Here is a 25617-nt window from a genome sequence, read left to right on the forward strand (position 1 = left end):
TTGGGCCAGGAGCCAGCCTGGGAGGCTCAGGGTAGGTCTTTCTTTAGGAGGGTCCCTCAGATGAGCGTCACCTCCCTGATCCCCACCCCTGGCCCAGGGAATCTGCTCTTTCTTGCTGCATGGACTCAAGATCTCTGCACCCCCAGAACTCCTGGGGGGAATTGGCCCTAGAACACAAGATCCTCCATGCTTCCCCCCCCCCCCCCACATCGCCCCCCAGATTCCTAGGACATGAGACCTGCACTTCAGAATTTTGAGTCTCGGCCATGGCATCCCGCAGCCCCACCATCTGCACACAAGGCACCCTTCCCCTAGTGCCCCTCCAACTTGCAGACTTGCCCCAGCCCTGCAGCTCATCTTCAGCTTTTGGGGACGCCCCCTCACGTCGGACATTTCCTGGACACTCCTCTCAGCCCCGTGTAACGCCCACCCTCCCACCTTAGGTTCCCCTGATGCCAAACGCCCAAGATAGGGGCAGCCAATCTGCAAATTCCAGGGAGCCAGATTCTCCAAAGGGCACCCCCTTGTGCCCCTGACCCCAAGATCCACTTCCCTAGAGCGGTGCCCAGGTAGTCCTCCGACCGGACAGGTGTCCGTGTGTCTCGCAGGGGGTCATGGTGCATCCCTGCTGAGGTTTGAAGCAAGCATTTATTTTGAAAAAGTGCGTTTTCGCACGGAAACCGGAAAAGGCCTGGCTGGACACTGCGGTTTTTAGATTAGTACAGTTGTCCACGGAGGGGGGCCTCGCTCCCGTGGGCTTCCAGGCGGTTCGGGAACGGCATCCTGCCGGGAGCTTGGAGGGCTTGTGACCGCCCCACCAGGCTGACCCCGTCCCCGGTCCTGCCCCCTCCCACCCCCGCTCAAAGATGCGCTCCCTTCCCAAGCCCAGAGACCTGTGGGTCCCAGTCCCAGAATCCTTAGCGAGCCCTCCTTTGGAGGGCGAGGAGGGTCCCACCGAATTCGCAGCCTCCTGCTCCCCCGGCCTCAGGAACCCCTAATCCCGGAGGGCTGGGGTTGTCGCTGAGCACGATTCTTAAATGCAACCATTCCTATGCAAGGGGCATTTTTGAGCCCCCTCCCCATTTTTCTCTCCTCCCCCCCACCTAAGCCCTGGTGAATAAGGGGTGTGGGGTGGGGGCGGGGCCAAGGGCTAGGGGCACCAGGGTATGGGGGTGGGGGGCTGGTTCTGTTGCCAAAGGGTTCAGCTACTTCAAAAACAAACAATACCCCAGATCCTCAGGAGAACCGGAGGGGGCGGGGAAAGGGTAGTGAGGGTGTTTCACAAAGGGTATGGACCTCTTGCCAAGTGCCCCCAACCCACCACACACACCCAGCTTTTTAGTTCTGCTTTTGAAAAAGAACCACCGTCATTCTACACCCCTTCCATATCCACTAAGCCCCCCACATCCCGCAAATCAACAGTGTGGGATTCGGGGAGGGAGAGAGAGAGGGAGAACAAGCTACAGGGACGGACAAAGTCCCGCTTCCCTTTGCCCCCCCTCGGGCCGCCAGGGTGCCCGCAACTACACGCATGCGCTGCATGACGCGCCTCCACACGCATGTCGCGCCCCTCCTGCGCTCCGGGAACGCACGGACACGGGGCAGGGGGCCGGGCGATTGGGGAGGAATGAATAGTGGGGCGGGGGGTGTCTTTCTGAGCTCAGCGGCCCCCCTTTCCCAACACACAGCAATAAGTCTCCCACTCAAATGTGGGCGGGGCGGGCCCTGGCCTGTCGTGGGGCGGGGAGAGGAACTGGCTAAGGGGGGGGGCGCTCTCAGGGATGGGGGCGGGGTCCGGAGTCAGTGAGGGCGGAGGGGGGGAGGTCTGCAAATCGTCCAACTCTGGTGCTAAAGGCGGGTCTTCTCAGCCCACCCCCAGGGCAGGGAGGGAGGGGCCGTGCTGAGCCCTCCCCCAGGCCTTCCCCACGCCCACCCTGGGTGCATGAGCCGCCCAATGCAGAAGCTACAGCATGTCACCTCCCCTCCCCAAAGAAAAAGTGTCATGCCCCTTCCCCTCCCGCCCTCTCACCACCAAAATAAAAATTTCCTTTTCATTTAAAAATGGCCTTCTTACGTCGGCGGGGGCTGGGGGGCTCCTGATGGGGGTGGACAGAGGTCAAGCCTTCCTTGGTGTGGGGTCACCTTGGTTGATTCCCCCCCAACCCGTATTATTGGGGAACCAGTGCCTGCCTTGTTTGCCCTGGTGGTCAAAAGGCCGGAGATTGCTACGGGGACCCGAGACTGAGTCTTCCGGGTGGGGGTGGGGGGCAGCGTGACCCCAGGCTCAGGCTGAGGGCCCCAAAGGACTCCTCCCACTGTGTTCTTTCCATCTGATCCCATCATGGACCCTTGGGTCCAGAAAACAGCTGCCCCACAGGGCTTCCTTCCCGGATTGAAGCCCACGTGGACGCCGATGGTCAGGGTTGGGTCTTGAACCAATGACCTGTCAGTTAGCTGAGTGTTTAACTAGGTCACAGGATCACTCGTTACCATCGAGTTGATTCTGACTCGAGATCCTACCGGGTAGAGCCGCCCCGTCGGCTTGAGACTAACTTTCTAAGGCGAGTGGACCTCTCCGACTCTCCCCCTAGGAGCAGCTGGTGGTTTCCAACTGCTGACCTTGAGGTCAGCCACCGGGGTTCCTCACCAGGTCGTTAACGACTTAATTGTGGACACCTGCCCGGTTTCCCTGTGCCTCCGTCTCCACTCGCGCACTCTTGACCGTGGAGTTGAAACCCTGGCTCTGGGTGTTGGGAGATGGGTGTTGGACGGGTCACTCCGCTTCCCGGGGTCGCCTTCCACCGCTCTCAACTGGCGGCGAGCTGGGTGGGTGGTCTTATTCATGCAGCGAATGGTTGCTTAATGGAGATTCGGCGGTTGGCACCTCCTGCGGGTAGCGCAGCGCTAACGCAGGGCGTGCTCCACAAACGCGCAGGATCTCACTGACAGGGAGTCTTGGAACCAGGGACCTGCCCACACCCTCGTCTTTAAAAAGGAGGGGCTTTTTCCTTGGGGGTGGAGTCGGGGGATAGGATCAAGTTGACCATCTCTCTACACCTGTATCTGGGGCATGATGTGTCTTTTCCAAAACCTCTGATGAGTCTCCAAGTCGCCTTCTCTATGTGAGCTTGTTCTGTGTGGTAATCAACGGTAAACGCCTTCTTTCCCAGCCAGCAGGGTTCCCAGACACAGCCCCTGCCCCCAACTCCCTCACACTTGGCAGCCCTTCACCCCACCTGAGAACCCCCTTTGAGAATAATCACAGCCACACAGGAGGGGCCAGCTGAGGGGGATATTTATTCCAGCCAGAGCCCGAGCGGGGCTGAAAGGACTCCTAGCTTCATCACGCAGAAAGATGGGGGTAGCGACTCCAGGAAGGGGTGGGAAAAGGAGGGGGATGGTTGTTTCTGACTCACAGAGGAAATGACCAAGTGGCAGTGTCCCCTTGGGTTCCCCTAGGGGGCACACAGTCGGGACGTTCACCCTGGGTGCCCTGGGCAGATTCAAACCGTCAGTCTTCAGCTTAGCAGTGCTGAGCCGTGTAAGACAGCCAGGCAGAGGCGACTGTTGGCCTGAGAGTGAATTCTGACTCAGTCACCCTGTAAAGGTGGAGGAAGCTGCCCCCTAGGGTTTTCGAACCTCTAAATCTCTGGGGACAAATCTTCCTGACCTTGTTCTCGCTGTGACCTGCCAGTGCATTCGAACTAACAGCTCTTTGTTCGAAACAAAGCAATGTTAGCAGCTAAGCACAGTGTCAGCCGGCTGGTGAGGGGGCAGGGAGCTCGTGTCACCGCTCCTAGTGCCCACTGTGAACAACTAGAGGAAGGCCGTCACCCGGATGTCCTGAGGCGCGCTGGTTCCCAGTCCTTGCATCCCTGCCCCACCCTGCTCCTCTAGCTTTGGGAGTCAGCTGAAGAGGGTCTTGGGGACCCGGGGTGGGGTTCAGAAGAGCTGCTGTGCTGGAGCGGGGTACTTGCTCCCAAGTGCAAAAAGCCAGAGGGCTGGTCTGGGGAGAGAGCGCTTGGGAAGGAGCCCGCAGGGAGGTAGGGGCTCCAGGCCATCCAGTTAGCGTGGCTGGTGAGTTCACTGGGGTGGGGCCTGCAAGGGCCCATCAGGCTCCTGGGGTGGGGCCCCAGCCCCTGGCTCCGCCTCCTCCACCTCTTCATCCGAGGCCACGCCCTCCTCCAGGCGGAAGACCTGTCTCACGGTGCGGGTGGTGTAAGTGAGGGGTCCACGCCTGTGGGGAGGAAGAGAGACCAGAAGGCAGATTAGATATGGCTGGGTCATGGCGGCGGAGGAGGAAGAACAAAATGGGCGAAGGTAAAAGAGATGGGAAGAAAGACACAGAGGGACACCGCGATGGGAGGAGCATGGGAGAATGCGGGAAACACGACGATCCAGACAGACAAATGTGGAGGGACAGAGAGCGAGAGATGAAGACCGACAAGAAGACAGCGATAGGAAGGAAGACATGACCTCAGCTCTGGCTCTCACACAGCACAGCCCTGGCCTGCCTACACCCCACCCCCACCCACTTGACACTAGGCCAGGGCCCCAGCTTCTGGTGGTCCTGGGTCTGTGGAAAGAGGGGGCAGCCCCCCTCACGGGGTGGGGTTTGTTCAGGGGCAGCCGTACCGGAGCCGGTTCCTCAGAGTGGTCACCTCTCGGTTCATGGACTCAGCGGACTCGGTCACATCCTCCAGCTCCCGCTGGAGCCGCCGGCGGCCGGCCTGAGCCCGCGAGGCCTCCTCCTCAGCCTCTTCCAGTTGCCGCTTCAGCTGTTTCACTCGGAGGTTCCCCTTCTCCAGCTTGGGGAGATGGGGGGGGTGTCAAGGGGAGGAATGCCTGCCTCCTGGCTGGGTTCTCCCTGCACCCCGACTCTGTCCTTGTCCTTAGTCCTCTGCTCAGATCTGTCATCCGAGACACAGTAGTATCACCAAGGATGGTGCCAGGCACCATCAAGCTGACCCCAATCCTTGGTTTCCCCTGTGGCTCTGCGTGGGGCCGTGGAGAGGAAGGGTCCTCCTCAGCCTGTCCCGATCCACCACCCACAAGGTCGCTGAGGGTCTCTCCGGCCAGAGCTAACCCCTCCCCTGGCCACTTAGCGCTCTCCCCTGCTCCCACCAGCAAGACTCTAGGCCTTGGCCATTTTTCTTCTCCCCATAAAGCCTAACCAACTTTCCATAGACTGCTCCCAGACTGTACCATACCCTTTCTCTCTCAGGAGCAGACACAGCTGCTCTGGCTTCTTAAAATTCAACGCCCCATCTCATTCTCTTGAGTCACTTTGGTCGGCTTCTTGCTCTAAACTCGTCTTGAACTCTGCTGTTCCCTCTGCCCGGCTTTCTCTCACCCTTCCAATCTCAGCTCAGGTGTCACCTTCTCAGAGCGGTCTTCTAGCTTCCCAGGCTGAAGAGGGTCCCTCGTCCTCCCTTCACTCATTTTTTCACAGTCCTCGTCACAATCTTATTCCTTTTTTTAAATGGGGCTGTTCTTTATTCTTGTATTTATTTACTTAAATTTATTAATTGAAAGTAATACATACATATCATTCCATCGTTCGATTACATCAAGCAGTATTGTACAATTGCTACCACAATCAGTTTCCACGTTACGTTTTTACTCATGATGAAAATATGAATCCCACTAACGCAGAGGCTGATTCTTTCTCATTCCCAGTCCTTTGTGTCACTGGACTCAAACACTCCTGGCATGTCGTGGCTCTGCACTAATTGTGACTGAAACGCAGCTGAGCTTTTAAGGCCACAGCTGTGCTGTGTCTGATCACATCTGGCTCTGAAATCTACTTACTTTGAGAAGATTCTCTCTCCTAAAGTTTTCATCTCCCCATTTGTGACACAGTACATGGAGAGATGCGTGCACATATTGTTTAACAAGCAGTTAGTACGGTGGTTGGGCCGAAGTGACTGCTCAATTAAAAAGTACAGACGCAGGCTCTGGAGCCAGAGCGCTGGGGTTGGGATCCTGGCTCCACTCCTTCCTATTGAAATAATTTTGAGCCAGTGAGTTCACCTCCCTTCCCCTCCGTTTCCTTATGTCAGACATACGGGAAATAAAAGTATAGACCCTACAGAGCTGTGATGGGAGTCTAAACATCAAGAGATAGGCCTTCCGCACAGTACCGGGCATGGAGCAACCTTTCAAGATCTATCTTGCCATTTTAGCCCTGGTCAAGCCTCAGGGTAGAATTTAAAGTCTTCCCTCATGGTGGTCACATTGACCTCAAGCTACGCTCCTGCCTAGATTCCAGACTAGCAAGTCATTGCTCAGCTACTGCTGTAGGTCCACAGCCTGTGGAAGTATTTTGTTTGCCCTTGGTTTTGATCTGGCATCTGTTTGCTGCCTCCTGTGCTGGAGAGCTCACTACCTCCAGAGATGGCGCAGGCTACTTCTCGGTCAGTGACCGCCCCTCTCCCCAGAGATCCCTGATGAAGGTCATTGCTTACCTGGTCCCGGAGTTGGTCAGCCACTCGCCGCTCCTCCTCCACCTGAAGCACCACTTCTTTGAGACGCTTCTCGGCTCGGCGGACTAGCTTGCCTGACAGGATGCGCTCTCTGAGAAGAGGGGCAGCGAGGGACACGGTCAGTGTAGGCACTGCCCAGGCGTTTGGCCCTCATGGTAGACCTTGTCCAGTGGCTGCCCTGCACAAGGAGTGGCCTCTGAAATCAATCTGTCCCACCTCTGGCTGGCTCCGTTTCCTCAGGGCACAACTGGTGGCTAGGGTCCCCTTTCCAGGTATCTGCACCCTGCCTTAATGCCTGCTGGCTCTTCAACAGGTTTCCCGAGGCTAAGACCCACGCTCCCATGGGTTTGGGGATATGGCTATGTGGGGGTTCTTATGCTTGGAGAGAGTGCAGCCGGTTTGTGACGGTGAGGTAAAGACCAGTCCATGACCTCAAATTCTGACATTGTTCCAGCTGCCAAGCTCTGGACTGATCCACGTGAGCGAAAGGAAATTCCATTTTGCGACAGACTGATGGCCAAAGCAAGACAAACCAAACTCAGGAGACTCTGTGTTCTCTCCCTTCTGTTGCCATGTGGCTTTGCCGCTGCTCCCATCAGGAGGGGTGATTGGCTGCCCCGCCGCCTGGGGTCTGGGCTGACCACCTGACTCACTTTGGTCAAGGGGCTGCAGCAACAGTGACATTGCACCTGTTCTGAAGGTGAAGACACCTGGACTGTCTCACCCGCTTTCACGCATCCCTGGGTCTCCAGGTATGCCTTGTGAACAATTCTGGACTAGCTGACCCAATGCGAGGATCAGTGCCCGGGCAGTGCCAGGGTCGCCGGCCTTGTTGTCCCAGACAAGGCCTTGGATAGGTGGAAGCCCAGGTAAGGCCATTAGCAGATCTATACTTAGGTCACTCTAAGCTGACCAAAGATACCTAAGTGAGCCTCATCCATCTCTGAGCAGCAGACCCTGCCGGCCAGCCCAGGGCCTCATGAGCAGGGAAGAAGAATGTACTCTGATTTATTTTATTTTTATTTTTTGGCTTTGTACATTTTAGCATGGCTTCTTAGGCAGCCGCAGCTCCCTGACACGTTTCTGTCACACTCTCCCTGGTGGTCCAGTTATTTGCCGCCCAAAGGTACTACACTTGCTTAAAAGATGATGCGCTGAACTAACCCGACCCATGTCTTGGACTCTTCCTAACCCCATCTCCCCTCTGTGGCACAATGGAGAAGGCAGTCTCCGCACTCTCAATTGATAAGGGGCCATCAGTAGACACCACTATCTCGAATGAGTTTCTGGTGTTTCCAAGCCAGGTGCAGGTGACGCAGCTCCTGTCTGCCCACCTGGACTCTTGCTCCAGTTGCTCCTCAGCTTGGGCCAGCTTGGACTCCAGGGCAGCGATGGTCATCTTCTGGCGAGCTCGGTTCCCAGCGTCCTCCTCGCCCAGGTGCCCCCGGAGCTCCTGGATCTGGCGTTCCAGCTGCTGCCGCGCACTCTCGGCCTTGGCCGAGAAGCTGCGCTCGGCTGACAGCTCTGTGGTCAGGGACTCCACCTGCAGCCGGAGGGAAAGGTAGGCTATGTTTTGGAGCTCCGATGGGGTGGTCTTCACACCCAGGCGGCTCCCTCCCAGGATGGAGTGGGTCCAGGGCCCTGGAACACAGAGGTCAGGGACCGCTAGGCACTGAAGATTCAAGCCCCCCCCCCCCCACTAACTTTTCTTTGATCTAGCTGCCCATAGCCCTGATGGCCCCAGCCTTTTAACCTTTTGGCTGATGCTCTGTGGGCTATTTTAATACATTCACAAGACGCTCACAGACTGGTCTCGAGGCTATAAATTCTACCTTGGGCTGTGAATGAGCCTATTCCAATGGTTCTCACACTTCTGTTTGCACCGGGATCACCTGGGGAGCTTGTGACAAGAATGCAGATGGTGCCAGGGCCCCTCCCTCCAGAGACTGACTCAGCAGGTCTGGGAGGGGGGAACGCTATGTGTGTGTGTGGAGGGGGAGGTGGTGACTGCCTTGCCACCTGGCCCAGGGGGTCCCAATAAGGGTGGTATGGGAGCCCTGGGAAAGCACTTGGCTACTACAAGGCCAATGTGTAAACACAGGCCTCCTTCTAAGAGTCCCTGTGGCTTCTCCCAGCTTCCGGGAAGTCCACAGCTGGGGGCACGGCAGGGAAGTGAGTCAGCCCCAGGCTGATTCAGACTTCCAACCCTCCCGGCCTCACAAGCACACGGGGCTGAAGGAAGTCACAAGGTGGCGCGTGGAAAGCCAAAGGAGCCCAAGGCAGGGGTTTCATGTGTTCACAAAAGGCAGAGGTCAGGTCTCCCAGCGGTCCCTCCCTCCCGCCCGAGTTCAGAAGCAGAACTCAACCGGAAGTGGGGGGAGGCGTGATAAAGATGGGCTGTCAAATCCCCTACGCCATCATTCTCAGGAAGGAGGAGAGCTTCAGATTAACATGCCAAGTAACGATGCCACGCAGATGACAAGATGGGGCAAATGGCAATGCCCTTGCCAACAACTGCAAGGGTGGAACCGAAGCCCCCGGAGGAAGTGCTTTTGCCCATCTGCTGAGCTAAAATCCCAGGCACATCTCCCGTCTTCCAAACGCTCTCTTGGCCTCCTCTAGAAAGACCCTTTCCTCTTCCTCTAGACGGTGTTGGGTCAGGTACCGGTGGGAGGACATTAGGAAAAGCCTGCCTGGCCCTATTGGACCAAAGAGGATCAATGAGCCATCTGGCGCCAAAAGGAAAGATCAAAGCACCATCCTGCCTCGGAATTCTTATGGACAGTGACCCAGTAGAGCCCCCACAGCTGCAAACCCACTCCCCTCCCTCCTTACTTGCTCACCTGGTTTCTACCCCCTCCCTTTATTGCTTTCCCTCCCCCACCCACCAGCTTAGAGCTCAATCTCCACCACAGATAAGTGCGACTTCTCGGGTCCCCCCAATGGGGGCCGTGGAGTTTGCCCCAGAGTTCAAGGATCCCGTCTCTTTCTCTCCCTTTCCCTTCTCTCCTCTCCCTCCGGGGGAGCTCAGGTTCTCTGACTCCCTGCTAGACTCCGCGAATCTATCCAGGGAAGCCCAGAATAAACTTCTGCTTTTCTTTGGTTTATCTTTGCGGGAACTTAATAGATGGGTGCCCCCCCCCCCCACTCTCCTGGGTCCAGGGCGCTTCCATGATCACAAGTGGAGCGGTTCTCTTCGGCACATATGGGGCCCCCTAGTGGTCCCATGTCTGACTTCCCTAGGGAATTCCCTGTCGTCAGGATTGGGGAGGCAGGGCAGGGGTGTGTGTGCGTCATAATTCCCTGTAGAGACCCCACGTACTTCATCTCCAGATCCGGCCCTTGAGAAGAGCCAGAAAGACGAGTGGATGAGTGAGTGCGTGCATTGGGCCTTTCTTGATCCCTTTTGCAGACTCCTAGTCAACCTTCAAAACCCAACTCAAATATCCCCTCCTTTCCGAAGGCTGTTGGATAAGGGGCTGTGGTTTCGGGTGAGTGGGGGCTGGGTTCCCCGGCGGGGTGGCTGGGGCGGCCGGTGGGCTCACCTGCAGGAGCAGCTTGTGGTAGCGGTCGTTGACCAGCTCTGCGTTGCTCTGCTCCTCATCCAGCTCCTCCTCCATCTGCCCCAAGCGCACCTCCAGCTGCCGCTTCTCCTCCAAAAGCGCTGCCCTAGCCAGACGGGCAGGTGGGAGGATGGGGCTGAGGTGAGGCAGGGGTCCAGCAGGTAGGGCCCTGCCCTAGGCTACTGTAAGCCACTCACTTGCTTAGGTTGCCGCTAGCCATCTCGTCCGCCATCTCGTCCCGCTCCTGCTGGGCATGACGCCGGGCACGGTCGGAAGCAGCGAGTTCCTGTAATGGGGTGGAAATGGGTGTTTAATGGCCAGGTGCCATTCTTACTCCCTCCCTGCCCCTCAAAGCCCAGTCCTCTTGGCTGTGGCCTTGTTCCTGTGCTAACGCGGGTCCTGAAGGTCATCTTCAAACTCTGTCCCCTGAGCTCTTGGCCCAATTGTGTCCAGCTCCTGCTGCCCAGCCCAGTCCCCTCATCCTCATCAGGGCCTTTCGATGGCCCAATGCCCAGGGCTGGGGGGGGGGCATCTACAAGCCTGGCTCACAGCCCTCATGGATTGCCTGAGGGGGGTGCCTCCCAGGACAAAATTCCCACCCCTTGGACAGTCTTTGGGGCCAGTGTTTAGCCACGCCCCTAGGCTGGCACCGAGGTAGTGTGGTTGGACCCACCTACCACCCATCCCTTGAGGTGGTATTGGAGGTCCTTTGGCCGCATCCCTTGGCTGCTATTGGAGGCAGTCTGCGGTGGGCCCCGCCCATGCCCATGGCCCCGCCCACCGGCCCCATCTCACCTCCTGCAGCCTCAGCACCTCGGCCTCCAGCCCCTTGAGGCGCTTGTCGCTTTCCTTGTTCTGGGCAAAGAGCTCCTCCAGAGAGGTGCGGTACTCCTCCACCTCCCGCCACAGTTCCTTCATCTGGACCTGGGGTGGGGGACAGGCTCAGCCAGACTGGCCTCATTGGGAGGTGCCCCCCCGCCCCCCGCCCCACCATCTCAACATTTGCACCTGCCCTGCAGAGTTAGGCACCAAGGTTCAAGCCACCTGGGCAGGTCCTGGCGGAGCCCTATTCTCTGAGGGCAAGTGGGGGTAGGGCATCAAAAAGTTCGCAGGGGAAATTCTCGTACCTTTTCATCCCCATCTCCCCGCCAACTTCCTGCAGACCCCTCCCCTCTACATGCACTGGCTCCCAATTTGCTCCCTGTAGACTCCCAACCCCTGGGGGTGAGGACTTTGATCAATCCTGGCTTACAGATGGGGAAACTGAGGCAGCGAGGCCAAGGCACAGAGACCCACAGGCAACTGACTTCTCTGCTTCCTCCCTGGCTGTTGATGGAACTAATGGTTTTAATTAGTATTTGGTGGGTGTCCCTTTTTGCGGGGTGGGGTGGGGTGGGGGAAGCCGGCAGTATTTCTTCCTGGGCCGGAGAGCTCTTTCCAAACCAGGGTTGCTCAGTCGCAATACACCCAGCACCGTGTGTTGCTTTAAGCGCCCACACACGGAAAGCGCCCAGGGCTGCCGAAAGGGCAGGCAAATCTCTCTTGGGTGAGGTGTGCCCAGAGCGCCCCCCTCGAGGCAAGAACGGCACGCGTGGCCCCATAGACTTTGGACCCGTTGCCTAGAGAGGAGAGAGCGGTCCCTGCAGAAGGACATCATGCCAGGTAAAGTGGGGACGCAGCGAAAGAGGGAGGCGGCCCTCGAGGGAGGAGATGGATGGATGCAGAGGCTGCAACCGACGGGGAGGGCGGCGCAGGGCCGGGCGGTGGTTTGTTCCCTTGCACGCGGGGCCGCTGTGAGTCGGAGCCCACTCGATGGCAGCCCGCGGGCCACGGGTGCTCACACAGGTGGGAGCCCAGTGGAGATGCTGCCCGAGGCGGGGCAGGGGCGGATCGGGGGCGGGGCTGGGGAGGAGTTGGGGCGGGGCAGGGCGGAGCCCTCACCTGCATCTTGCGGAGCTGCTTCACCGCCTCCTCCCTGCCCTGCCCTGCGGCCGCTGTCTGAGCCTTCAGTTCCTCCAGCTCCGCTTCCAGCTTCTTGCGGGCGGCCACCGCCAACGCCCTCTGCTTCCGCTCCTCATCCCGCTCCAGCTCGGCGTCCCTCAGCTGGGGAGGGGTGGGGGGCGTACAGGAGAGGCCGGGTCAGGGGACAGGACGCCCAGGCGACCTCTACAAGCCCGCCAAAAGAAACCCCAACTCACTGCCAAGGAGTTGACAGCGACCCCATGGGGCGGCATAGAACTGCCCCTGGGGGTTCCCAGATTGCTCCTCTCCACTGGAGCAGAGCGGCCAACGGGTGTTTTCAAACCGCTAGCCTTAAGGTTAGCGTTAGCCCAAGCATAACCCACTGTGCCCCAGGGCCCCTGGGTCCTCTGCATACTAGGGGCATAGCAGTCCACCCGCAGGCCCCATGCCCATGCCCCAGCTCAGGTCCCCACCTCACCCCTCCAGGCCCATGCCCTCGTGCCCCCTCCAGACTATCCACACAGCTGCAGGGGGGCCCTTGAGCTTCCTGCAGCCCCCAACTTGCCAAGACAACGCCACAGGCATGCATCCTGGGCTGTGCGGTGGGACAGGGCAGCTGAAGAGTACCCAGCGCCCCCTCCCCGGCCTCCTGGCCCCCAGCCTCATTGGAGTAAGGGTGAAGAAGCTGTGGGGTAGCGGCAGGGAGGGCAGGGCAGCTGGTCCCCGCATACCCATGAGCAGGGGCGAGCTGGGCGCAGGGAGAGACGCCCGGTGGCTAGGTGGTTGGAGTGGTGTCTCAGTGGCTGGGGTGGAGGGCAGAGGAGGGCATGGTGGCTGGCTGGGGGAAGTGGGACATGGCAAGAAGCTGTCTCGCTGGGGCAAAGTGGGGTGGCTGGATTGGGGAGGCAACGCAAGTTAAAAGACGGTTGGTGGAGAGCCTGCACTGGCACAGGAGGCTGGGTAGGTGGGGCAGAGATGCAGTTGGTGGGGAGGCTGTTTGTGGGGCGCTGGGTAGCTGAGGTGACTGGGGCAGTGGCTGGGTCTAGCTGCACAAGCAGAGACGCTATGAGAGCGAGGCTGTGCACGGGTGGCTGGGTGGGGCAGGGGGGCTGGATAATGCAGGACTGGGTCAGTGGAGAGGTGAATGGAGGCTGGGACGCAGAGCAAGTGCACAGGGGAGGGTGGCACAGATGGAGGACCAGGGAGGTGTTTTTGTGGGGGAAGATGGCTGGCTGGCAGGAGGGTCTTTGGGGTCAAGGCTACTGAGTGGGGGAGAGGCTGGGACATCGGGCCCTCTTCCCAGCTGAGTCTGGGTTCTGGGGACCCCTCCCCAATACCTGCTTGGCCAGCTGACGGCGTCTCTCTTCACCAGTCTCATCTCGGCCCTGCAGGTCCCGCTCGTGCTGGGCCTTAAGGGCCTGCACCGTCACCTCTAGCCGCAGCTTGGCGTCCTCGGCTGCTGTCAGCTCGTCCTCCAGCTCTGTCACCTGGGTCCGCAGGTCGCTGGCTGCCTGTTCGGCCACCCGGCGGGCTCGCTCCAGCTCATGCACCTGGCGGGGGAGGGGGGGGCAATGAGACTGAGCACACCAGGGCCCACCCATGGGGCACTAGCCTGTCCCACCCCCTACCAGTCAGCCAGGGTCCCTGGCCAGGTTCCTCTGTTGATGGAGGAGGGGGAAAGGTGCCATCTACTAGTCTGTTGAGACCCCAGTTCTGGGGTCTGTGAGGGTGGCCAACTGCTGCACACATGGGCCCTCTCCGCGTGGACTTTGGTCGATTTCACGGAACTTCCTGTTGTGACTCAGGGACAGTCTACAGAGCAGATGGTCGGCTGGGAATTCAACAACTCATCCCACCCCCCCGCTGTCGTGCCCGGGGATCCATTGTTGTATTGGGGAGTGGGCTTTGTAAGCGGGGTCCTGTGAGCTCACGTCCCTGGGGCTTGTTCAGGAATCGTGTGTGAAACTGGCTGAGGTGCACGGAGCTCGACTGAGGACCGGGGAGCCTGTGCCGGACCCCACAGAGAGCATCGAGCCACATCCACTCACTGCTGCTTTGCCCAAAGCCTGGGGGGGTGGGGTCCCAGGCCTTTCAGGGAGGAGTAAATGCAAGCCCCAGACACACTGCTGCCCGCATGATCACACATGTGTGATGGAGCAGTCTCTTCATGGTTAGCATGCACACGAATGTGTCTGGGGAGCGGGTTACCCCTGCTCCGCCGACGTGAACACATGGGCCTCGGTGAGGAGTCTCTTCACACTGTGCCCGCCCACGTGAGCACACCGGTCTGGGGAGTGGCTCCCGTGTGCTGCGTCCACGTGAACACGTGCGGGTCTAAGGGAGCATTCTACTCATGCTCTGTGCATGTGGTTGGGGTGCAGATTCCTTGTTGGTCCATGTGTGTGTGTGTGTGTGTGTGTGTGTGTGTGTGTGTGTACACAACTTTGATGGACGGCATTCTTCGTGCTCTGTGTGTGAGCATGCATGTGTCCCTACTCACACTCACGTTCTTGCTGCTGGTGTATGGGATTCGGGCTCAGGGAGACCTCAACGTGTGCAGAACAGAACACCCACCGGGGGAGGGGGTGCTGCTCAAGGCTGTGACTCATGGGGCACCCAAGGGTGGGCCGCTGGCCGGCGGGGCGCCTGACCCTCCACTCACGCTCTTGCCGACATCATCCTTGCTGCTCAGCAGGGCCTCCATCTCCGCCCGCAGGGCCCGGTTCTGCCGCTCCACCTCCTCCCGGGCCTCCTGCTCCTCCGCCAGGGCCTGCGTCTGGGCCAGGGCCCGGGCCTCACGCTCCCGGCCCTCGGCCTCCACCCGCTCTCGCTCCTCCACCGCCCGGAGCACAGCGGCCTTCTCCTCCGCCAGCAGCTGCCGAGGTGAGGCACCGGGAGAGGGAGACAGGGGTTAGTTGAAAGGCCCGTTCAAGGGGATGGGAAAAAGGAAGCCACCAGAGACAGACGGAGGGACGGACAGATGGACAGGTAGACGCAAGAGAAGGGAGGGGAGTGAAGTCTGTCCCCATCCAGCTCTACTTCTGACTCTCAGACTCAGGGGCCTCCCACTCTGCTGCTTTTGAGCTGACCTGCCTCCCACCAGCCTCCCCCACACCCACCCACCCCTGTAACAAAGCCCAGCTGCTCTGGAGGGGAGGGAGGATGTTCCCGGCTGAAATCTTTGCAGGCAGATTTTGGGCCTCGTGGAAGTGCTGGGTGGGCTCAGCACTGGGGGATGCCCACGGAGCGCTGACCGGTGGGAAGGCTCCTCAGGCTTCTCGTTCAAACAGTGCGTCCTCCTCTTTGAGAGGCACGCATCTCAAAAACGTGCTTTTGTTTTTCACCGTTCTTCTCCCCCCCACCCCCCACCCCTGCAGACACCATGATTGGCAACCAGTGACAACGGCCAGCCGTGGTGACACAGCAAGAGACCAGGACTCCCGTCCGGAGAAAGCCAGGTCAATAGAGGCAGATCTACAGAAGCCCTCGCCGCTGCAGGGCCGACCTGGACAGCCTTCCGTGGGGTGTTGGCGGCTGTCAACCTTTGCAGGGGCGGATAACCTCATCTTTTCCCCATGGAGCTGTGGATTTGAACCCCCTCCAACCTTGGGAGTGACCCAATGTTTATCCTACCCCGTCACCCAGACTCCTTATGAACCCAACACTCACTGCCGCCGGGGCCAAGTCGACTCAGAGCGACCCGACAGGACAGGGTAGAACTGCCCCTGTGGGCTTCGAAGGCTCTTTCCTGGAGGAGAAGCCCCTGCAGAGGGGCTGGTGGCTTCGAACTGCTGACCTTGTGGTTATCAACCCAACAAGTACACATGATGGCCCCAGGGCTCGTGGACACCTTAGAGATTACCTGACAACTAGAACGATCACACAAGGACTTTATGGTGATGATAATGATAGTTTTCTATCTGGGTAAACTGAGGCTGCGGGAAAAGCAACATGCCTGAGGTCCACACGGTGAGTCAGCAGACGTGAGAAGTGAACTTCTTCATGCATCCTCTCAGGGGTTACTCAGAGAGTGACCTTGGACTTTCATCAACCAAACTAGGGCACTTTGGGGGTTATACAGTTTTTGGAAACCTAACCCAGCAAAATGCAGCAACACGGGGTGCGTTCTTCTGGTTGTGCAACTGAGTGGAGCCCCTTTTCTCAGAGGCTCTGCTCCCTTGCATAGAAACCAGGTAGCCCGCTTGTCTGTCCCTGAAAAGCCCGCAGTGCTCCAGGCCAGCATTTTGCATGAATTTCGCTCCACTGCTGCTTGGTTTAAAGAGAACCTTGCGGGGCTGATTCGACATAAGGGCCAGGTCAATAGCTGTGTGGATTCCTCCAGCCTCCTTGGCTCCAGAAAGCCTGGGTTCCGGGAGAATGTGAAATTCTGTTCTGTAGCTTACCCCGCCTTTGATCACAATGCTTCTACAGAATCTTCCGTGAAAACGTGGTTTCATCAAACCGGGCCCCACTGAAGGTAAAAGGGAGTCCTGCTAACAGTGGGTTTTGGGTCCGTGTCCTCAATTTGCTCAAGGAAAATGACAGAAACCGTGTACGCGGACCCCTAACAGCCAATGTTGTTACCCATTTCACGAGGCAAATCTATACCCAAATTCACTTTCTGTTAAGACTCGTAAATCCTGAAGTTCTGTCTGTCTCTCCAGAGGAGCGCAAACTTGGCGCCAACGTAAACTGAGTGTTAATACCAGTATGTCGGCTTCTTCTATGACAGCATTACTTCAGTGATAAATACAGAGTCAGAGAGTTCTTAGAAAGTCAACATCAATAATAACCCAAAAAACTTTAAAAAAATAAATTCAACATCAAGCGGACAGACAGACATACTGACCAACCCAAGTGACCTTTACCATGGACTTTCTGTCTTTCAGTCTGTGAAACCCAGGATTGATTAATCTATAAGGACAGCAAGTAGCATAATGGGGTTCGGGGGAAGGGGGGGTACAGTGGTGGAGGTGGGTGGTGATGGTAAAAGGGAGACAATGTCAAGGAGACCATGTGGAGAGAGAATGGTCAGAAACTGACTGGGACAGCTTCCGTACAATTCTCCTTGATGTGGTTGAAATATGGAATGATAGGCAGTATGTGTTAAATCCTGTGGCAGTGACATCATCTGGTGTCAACTTGAGACTATTCAGAGTGAAGGGGTGGAGTTTAGCCTGTGAATCGGGTCGCAGCTTGATGACCTCATTTGGAGGTGCTACAGCGATGAATAGCTCACAGGGGGCGGGACACACAGACTCTCCCTGACATTCCTGTTGACAAGCCACATGGAGCTACACTCATGGTGCTGGAGGAGCCACATGGAGACCCATGCCAGCGCTGAGATGCTTCACCACCATTGGATCCACAAGATTTTCTACCCACCGGCCTGCGCTCTGCCTGCATTCAGCATCATCGCATGGCTGCATGAGTCTAAAGAGGAATTTATGGACTAGTACCGACATATGGGGTAATATTGGACTTAAGGGCTTGATCTGCACTGGGCTGGGATGTTTCCTTAATGCACAATTGCTCTCTGATATAAAGTTCTCTCTTACACAAACGAGTGTCTATGGCTTTGTGTCTCTTGTCCACCGGGATGAACACAAATCCGAACTGATAAGAGGAAAGATAAGGATGCTCTGTGGGGGGGCGGGGACTGGCATCCCTGTGGGGACCGAGGCCCCGCCCACCTGGTCGAATTTCCGCTGCTTCTTCTCCAGCGTGCCCACGAGCTGCCGCTGCTGCTCCAGGTCCATGACGGCATCGTCCAGCTCCTGCTGCAGCCGCCGGCGGCCGCGCTCCAGCCGCTCCACGGCCTCCGTCTTCTCGGCCAGACGCTGGGTCAGCGCCTCGGCCTCGCGGGCTGCCCTTCGCCGCGCCTCCTCCCCGGCCTCCAGAGCCCCGGCCTCCTCCTCCTGGCGCCGCCGCCACTCGGAGAGCTACAGGAGGGAGACCGCCGTCAGTGTGGGCTCCTGGTGGTCCCACTTCTGAGCCGGGAAGACTGAGGCCTGGCCCAAGGAGCTGTGCCATTGGGCCTGCTGCCAGGGAGGCGGGGGGTTGTGGGTTGTGAGGACTCCCCAGTGTGGGCTCTCTAGGGGACCCAAGTGACTTCTGCCAGAGCTTGGACCTTGTCTGAGGAGTCCCCAGTCTGAGACAGGGTAACAGGGGTTAAGGTGGAGCACGGCAGAGAGCCACGGGGTCCAAAACAGGGCCAGGGTTCAGTCCAGAGTACTTGGGGGGTAGATCTTCCCGGAGGAAGGGACCGGGGAGATGGGCCCAGGAGCCCGCCCGCTGGAGAGGGACATGTGTCAGCAGGCCATCCTTCGTCGGGCACCCACGCCGCTACATTTCTGTTTCGTTTTGAAGGGTTACTGTAGGGTGATGTGGGGGACCCAGATCTGACTCTGCAGGTCACAGAAGTGCCGGAGTGGGATGGAAGGAGGGAGAGCTCAGAGGGGGCCCCTGCACCCTGCCTGGAGGCCTCCGGGCGGAGGCACCCACGGCTGTGTCTACTGAAGAAAGGAGGTGGCTTCTACAGGTGAATTGGTGAAGCACAGGAGGAGAGATGCACGCAGCTGATCAAAACCAAACTCAAATTCACCGCCCTGGAGGGGACTGGGACTCATTGTGGCCCTGCAGGGCAGGGCAGGGCAGGGCGGCCCCTCTGGGATTCCCAGGCTGTAAGGCTTGATGGGAGTACAAAGCCTTGTCTTTCTCCCACGGGGTGGCTGGTGGTTTCCAACTGCAGATCCTGGCCAGCCCACTACAGAACAGTTCCTGAGGCTGTGACTGTTTATGGGAGTGGAAAGCCCCCTTCCCTGTCCCTTGGAGCAGCAGGTGGTTTAGAACTGCTGACCTTGCACATTGCAGCCCAGTGCAACAGCGGGTATGCCCCCCAGGTCTCCAAACACAGCTAGAGAGAGCCTCAAGGGCCTGGCTGAGGGGCACAGGCTGGGTCCAGGGAGGGGTGCTGTCCGCAGGGCAGGGGCAGCTCTGAGAGTGGACAGGCCACTGGGGTAGAGGCCAGAGGATGGAGAAGGAGGGAGGGAGGTTCTCAGCTTCGTCTCAGAGGCTGGGGCTGTGGGGGCAGAGTGGGGGTGGGACAGATCCTGGGGAACTGTGTCCCCTGAGAGGCACTGGCTGAAGTCCTAGCCCCCGGAGGACCTGTGCCTCTCACTCTGGGTTGGGGGCTTTCCTTCTGGTATGTGCAGGAGGTCCCACAGGAGCAGGGTGGGTCCTGGACCCAATCCTTCCCAACCTCAAACTCACTGCCGTGGAGCCAATGAGACTCACATTGACCCTAGAAGGTTGGGCAGAGCATCTTTCCCCCAGGGAGCCTCTCCTGACTCTGCTCCCCTTTCCAGTCTCAGGCGGCCTGTGTCACTCAGGAGCGCGGACCCCATTAGAGCTACAGACCTGCTGCTTGGCTGACAGCTGACCCATGGGGCAGGCCCAGTTCCAGGACAGTGGGCCGTGTCTCGGGGGTTCCACCAGGCCCCACGGAACCAGTGTCCTTTATTATTATTCCTCCCAAGACCTGCTGGTGTGGTCCCTCCCTTTAGGAGCGGGCCCGCTGGGTACCATCTAGTTCCTCTGTTCCCGGGGCACTGGGAATAACCTCCCTGGGAGCGCAGCGCCAGGCCTGTGTTCTGCAGCACCACTGGGTCACTGGGTGGGCATGAACCACCCAGCAATCCCTGTTGTTTAAACCTCGCCTGGGTGCTGTGATGTTTGTGAGGGAGGCACTGGCTGGCACAGGGTGACGCTGCCCCTGAGCTAGGGGCCGGGAGATTGCATGGTGTGGGGCTGGCTCACCTGGACTTGGGCCGCCTGGAGCTCCCGGCCTGCCCGCTCCTTGGCAGCCGCCTCCTCGTCCAGCTGCTCTCTCAGGCCTGCGGCCTCGGCCTCCAGGGCTCGCACACGGGACCCCAGGGCCAGCTTGGCACGGGTCTCCTCCTGCATCAGCTCCTACAGGCATAAGGAGGTCTGGGGTGAGCACGGGGCTGGGGGAGGGGGTAAGAGGCGGCATGGGGCAGGAGAGGGCGGTGGGCCCTGGTCACCTGCGCATCGTGCAGCTGGGCTTCCGTGCTGCTCAGCTCCTTGCTCAGCCGGATGGCCCTGGACTCGGCATCGCTCAGGGCTCCAGACACGTTCTCCAGCTCAACCTGTGGGGAGGGGTGTCGGGTGAAGCAGCTGGGAGGGATCCCCACCCACCGACGGCTGCTGCTCACAGGATTTAAACACTGGTGCAACGCTGGTGCAGGGGCCCCACCTCGTGCAGGGGTCTAAATTGACAGCCAGGCCTTTCTTCCTCGCCTCCCCTAATCTGGAGGCTCCACTGAAAACTGTCCGGCATCGCCGGGAACTAGTAGGTGGTGGCTGTGCGGGAGGTGCCCCGGCCGGGACAGGGACCTAAGGATGCTGCCCCTGAGCCCGCAGGTGCCACATGCGGTTAAACACGTACCCCCTGACCCCTCCCCTGCTGTCTGACAGCTGCTCACTTCGTCTCATGGCAGCCATTCCCCCGATTTTCACCCCCTGCAACGTAACAGAGCAATCTGCCCACAGGGTCCCCAAGGCTGCCATCTTGATCTTGACGGGGGTACGCTGCCCCCAGGTCTTTTCTCCCTCGGACCCGTGAGGTGGGTTCAAACCGCTGACCTTGCCATTAGCAGGGGGGGGGTGTCCCTGACCCCTGCTCCCCCAGGGCTCCTCAACACTGCCCGCCACAAAACCCACCCACCAAACCACTGCTGCAGGGTTGATTCCAGCTCAAGGCGGCCGGACATGGGGATTCCGAGAGCACATTCGTCTGTGTAGGAGGAGACAGCCTCAGCTGGTGGGTTTGAACCGCCGAGGCCTTGCAGTTAGCTGCCCATGCCTAGCCTACGGCCTTGCAGGGCTCCTGAGGGTTTGATTCCAGCTTGGACAGGACTGAGAGGATAGAGCCCAATCGTCCCTGTTGGTCTCTGGGGCTGTAGATCCCCACGGGAGCCGACAGCAGCACCACCAGGGCCCCTGAGGATCCCCCTCTCACTCACAGCAGCCCTATGGGACGGGATGGAGCTGCCCCCGTGGGGGTCTGAGACTGTAAATCACTACGGGAGTAGAAAGCCTTGTCATTCTCCCACGCCGTGGGCTGGTGGGTTTCTTTTTCTGTCTTAAAATTAAAAACCTAAACTTTAAGATGCGTGAAGAGGGAGCTCACGTGACAGGAGGCTCACCTCCACTACATCGGCTCACCAGCGATCACCTGTTCTCTGTCTGAAAGCATGGCCACTCACCTGCCTCAGCTACCAGCAGGGGGGATTCACCAGAGGCTAGTCCCAGGAGGCACCCAGCTAATGGATCCTGGGGCTTCCATGGTCACCCACAGCCTTCTACAAACCAGGTGTTCACCATATGAACCCTGAGACTGTTTCTGCCTTCTGATTACGATCCCAGGATGCGATTCCTCCACGTGGACTCAGCTGATGCCTCAATCGGGTGTCTGCCCGGCTGGTGCTTCTGAAGCATGGACCTGGCGGTTCATAGCCCAGCGCCTGACCCACAGCACCACCAGCGCTCCTTGGAGCCACCCGAGGATGGAGCATTTCTGCTCCCAGGGGTGTACCCACAAAGAAGCCGACTGGATGGGAGCCTTCGTCCAGTAGCCAGCAAGGTCCCAGTCCCCAGTCTGCGACCCCACTCACCTGGGCACGCTGCAGCTTCTCAGCAGCCTCAGCCCGGGCACGCTCCCCGTCGCCAGCCCGGCCCTGCACCTCCTGCAGCTGGGACTCCAGGCGGCGCCTGCGCTGTTCACCTTCCTGCCGAGTCGCCTGCAGGTTGCCCAGCTCCGCCCGCAGCTCTGCTACCTCGGCCTCCAGGACCAGCCGGGTCTTCTCCCAGGTGCCTTTGCCCTGGTTGGGAAGGGCAGGAGGAGACCAGCAGTGTTTCTAAGTGTCCCCTCTCTGAGCCACCAGGCCAGGGACCCCGGGGTGCAGTGGGGGGAAGGGGGTCTCTTTTAGGCTTTTGGAATGCCTTGCTTCTCGCTCTGGGATAGGGGACAACCTCACCTGTGGCCAAGAGCCCCTTACAGGCAGGGCCTGGGGGAGATCTGGCCTTCTCCTGGTTCCTGCAACAACCAGGTAACCTCCTACCTGAGAGACCTTGCACAGGCCCTTCCTGCTCCCCGGAACCCCTCGCTGCTCCTTCAATGCCCAGGCACAACCTTGCCTCAGGGCCTTTACGACACTCTGGTGACCTCCTACCTCCGGACCTTTACACCGGGCTGTTCTCTCCCTGACAGCCCCCACCCTCACCCCACCTCCCTCAGCCTTTGACTCAGCTGCCACCTTCCTCTCTGGCCACTCTTTAGACTTGCACCCCCTTAAGCACACGGGAAAGGCCCTCTTCCCGTTCTGGGTGCCCGCATTGCTGAGCGCCTGTGTATCTAGTGTACTCTGATGTGCCCACGGTGTGGGGGGCTCTGGTGGGGCAGCTCCCTGCCCCAGGCCCCCCCCCCCAGGGCTGTGCGTAGAATGCAGCAGGCCCCCAAGGCTGCTTGTTTTGTGAGATGGAAGGAAGGGAAGGGAACCTCAGAGACACATACACACACCCTCTCCCCTCCAACCCCCACACCCTCCTGGCCACTCTGCCCCGCTCACCCGCCGGGCCTGCTCCAGCTGCTCGGACATCTCCCCAATTGCCTGGCTGTGGCGCTGCCGCAGTTCCTGCACGGCTGCCTCATGCGTCTTGCTCTCTTCCTCCAGGGCCTTCTTCAGCTCCGTCACCTCCTGTTCCCGCTTGGACCTATGCATTGGGGGCAGAAGGGAAAGGGAGTCTCAGGGCGGAGGCCCAGGCTCTGGGTGGGTTCCGGGTGGCTGGCTGCGCCTTCTCTGCTACTTGCTCCCCGCAGCACCCCCCTCCAGGAGACCGAGTGGTGGCTGAGAACGAGAACTCCTGCGCATCCGTCAAAACCCTGCTCCGATGGCCCATCTCAGGGAAGTCTTAGTGGACTCCCCTCCCTCCCATAGACTTGACCTAGGGCCCCCGCCCTCTTCATCTCCGCTGGCGACCTGGTGGCCCAGTGGTTATGCTTTGGGCTGCCAAGGGCAAGGCCAGCAGTTTGATACAACCAGACCCTCCAAGGGAGAAAGCCCGGGCTTTCTATTCCCGTCAAGAGTGACAGCTCTGAGAAGAGCCAGTCAGGGTGAGATGTAGCAGCAATGAAACTTACAACCTTCCTCTAATTCCTAAATGCTTCCTCCTCCCCCACTATCATAATCCCAGTTCTACTTTACAAATCTGGCTAGGCCAGAGGATGCACACTGGTGCAGATAGGAACTGGAAACACAGGGAATCCAGGGCAGATGATCCCTTAAGGACCAGTGGTGAGAGTGGCGATACCAGGAGGGTAGAGGGAGAGTGGATTGGAAAGGGGAAACCAATTGCAGGATCTACATGTGACCTCCTCCCTGGGGGACGGACAACAGAAAAGTGGGTGAAGGGACACGTTGGACAGGGCAAGATATGACAAAATAATAATTTATAAATTATCAAGGGTTCATGAGGGAGGAGGGAGTAGTGAGGGTGGGGAAAAATGAGGAGCTGATGTCAGGGGCTTAGGTGGAATGACGAGGGCAACGAATGTACAAATGTGCTTGACACAATGGATGCATGTATGGATTGTGATAAGAGTTGTATGAGCCCCTAATAAAACAATAAAAATAAATAAATGAATGAATAAATAAAGAGGGACCGCTCTGATAGCAGTTCTGTCCTGCTCTGGAGGGTCACAGTGAGTCTCACTGACTCAATGGGAGGGTTTTTTTCTCTCTATCTTCAAGGAGCCTGGGGCACAGCTCCTTACGCAGTGAGCTGCTAAGCCCGGAGTTTGATCCGTGGGAGAAAGAGGAGGCTTTCTACTCCCATAAAGATGGGTGGTCTCAGCAGCTCACAAGGGCAGTTCCACTCCATCCTGGGGGCCAACACAAGTCGGAATCGACTCGATGGTGGTGGATTTGTTTGCGGAGTGGGGGGTAGGGGTGGGGAGCGGTGTTGCCCTTCATCCTCAATGACCCCTCACGGCATGGAAGCAAGTTCTGTCCTTGGCTGGGTTTGCCTGCCCCGAGGTGGCCACCCTGTCAAATAGGTGCCCTGCATCGTCGCAACCTGACTGGGACCCCTCTTTGTCCCCTGACGACTGGCCCAGGCTGGGTGCTGAGCTGGGAAGCTCCGGTGATGTAGGAAGGTGAGCCGTTCGAACCCAGGGGCTGCTCCTCAGGAGAGGGTTGGGGCCGTCTGCTCTGTCAGAATGACAGCCTGGGGGACATGGGGGTGCTTCTGCTCTGGCCCGGAGGGTTGCTGTGAGTCTGTAGGGCCTGGTGGGTAAGGGGCTTGTATCCCTGTGGTAAACTGAGGGACGAGATGAGACTGTCATGCAGCTCAATCCTCTACGCTCCTAAGGGAGGGTCTGGAAAGACAGCACCAGTAGGGGGGAGACCCTCACGGTCATGAACTAGAAATAAGTCTTAATCCACATTCTCGTGACTGGGCACAGTCCCTCCAATAACATCCCCCTCCCCAATAAAGGAACTGTCATAAAGGAGCAGCCATCAAGGATGAATCATTTCTGCACCTGGCTAGTCTCTGTGCCTGGAGGGGGTCTGTGGAGAGGAGCATTCAGATCCAATAGGTGAATCCACTGTAAAATGTTGCAACCCCCTGGGGAGGGCTTGGGGGAGGGGGTTCGAGATCAACTAGCACTAGGTCAAGACCATGACTGGCCTCATTACTTATCTGTTATGTCATGCACTTATATCACCCATTGAGTTTGTAATATGTTAGCTGTGTGACATGCATGCCTCATGAAAGATCTGTAGGACCCGTACATATACCCATTGGAAAATACATTTTCTCTCTCAGTCCTGACATGGGAGGAAGAGCCTGTGTCCCGTTGTCTTGAATATTCTCCACAATCTCAAAGCTGCTCCTGAGGACCCATTCAAGTGTTGGGCCCCCCCTCACCCCAACACAGCCCCATTCATGGTGGTGGGTATGGCTGTGGCATGGAACACCTTCCAGGTGAGCAAATCTCACATGTTACACTGCAGTCACGTGAATTCTGTTCACCAGGACGCTGGACATTACCTCCAACAGGCCAAGTTACCACCGTTCCCATCACAATGGAAAAGGAATGATGGGGCGGGGGGGAGGCCCACAACTAGAAACACGTAAATTAGGAATGTCTGCCTTGAACCTTGAGGGTGTTTGAAATCAGCTCCTCCCTGAGAGCTGAAGGCCAACGTTAGTGGGAGCGAAGAGGTGGGAGTGCAGAGGGCAGCGAGAGTGGTGAACAGGGACGCGGTAGGTGAAAACCAGGGTCCTGGAAGGTGGGCGGAGGGATAGGTGAACTGGCATCTGCTCCACTAAGCGATGCTCTGGACAACAGAAACAGAAATAATGTACTTGCTGGCCCCACCCCTATCCCACTGGCCATACCCACAACCCGCCCACTCCTTACCGGCCCCCCTTATTGCTCTTTTTTTTTTTTTTTAACCCTCACCCTCACCCTCACCCTCACCCTCACCCTAACCCTAACCCTAACCCTACCTTATTGCTCT

The 25617-nt window shown here is 58.5% G+C and overlaps 1 protein-coding gene across 1 annotated transcript in view; it reads right to left on the reverse strand.

The window, feature by feature from the left end:
* Positions 1-3339: 3339 nt before the first annotated feature.
* MYH14 (myosin heavy chain 14) overlaps positions 3340-25617 on the reverse strand; it is a 77429-nt gene continuing 55151 nt past the window's right edge. Inside the window, exons 27-41 of the mRNA XM_075536194.1 lie at positions 22660-22804; positions 21706-21912; positions 20074-20178; positions 19829-19981; positions 17704-17952; positions 14673-14885; positions 13348-13560; positions 11990-12151; positions 10844-10972; positions 10246-10334; positions 10031-10154; positions 7820-8028; positions 6468-6576; positions 4636-4808; positions 3340-4237 (exon numbers count right to left, since the gene is read on the reverse strand). Of these exons, the coding sequence (XP_075392309.1) occupies positions 4084-4237; positions 4636-4808; positions 6468-6576; positions 7820-8028; positions 10031-10154; positions 10246-10334; positions 10844-10972; positions 11990-12151; positions 13348-13560; positions 14673-14885; positions 17704-17952; positions 19829-19981; positions 20074-20178; positions 21706-21912; positions 22660-22804 (2434 nt within the window). The 3' untranslated portion in view covers positions 3340-4083. The remainder of the gene's footprint in view (positions 4238-4635; positions 4809-6467; positions 6577-7819; positions 8029-10030; positions 10155-10245; positions 10335-10843; positions 10973-11989; positions 12152-13347; positions 13561-14672; positions 14886-17703; positions 17953-19828; positions 19982-20073; positions 20179-21705; positions 21913-22659; positions 22805-25617) is intronic.

Source organism: Tenrec ecaudatus, chromosome 18, assembly GCF_050624435.1.
Source record: "Tenrec ecaudatus isolate mTenEca1 chromosome 18, mTenEca1.hap1, whole genome shotgun sequence".
NCBI classification, from domain to species: Eukaryota; Metazoa; Chordata; class Mammalia; order Afrosoricida; family Tenrecidae; genus Tenrec; species Tenrec ecaudatus.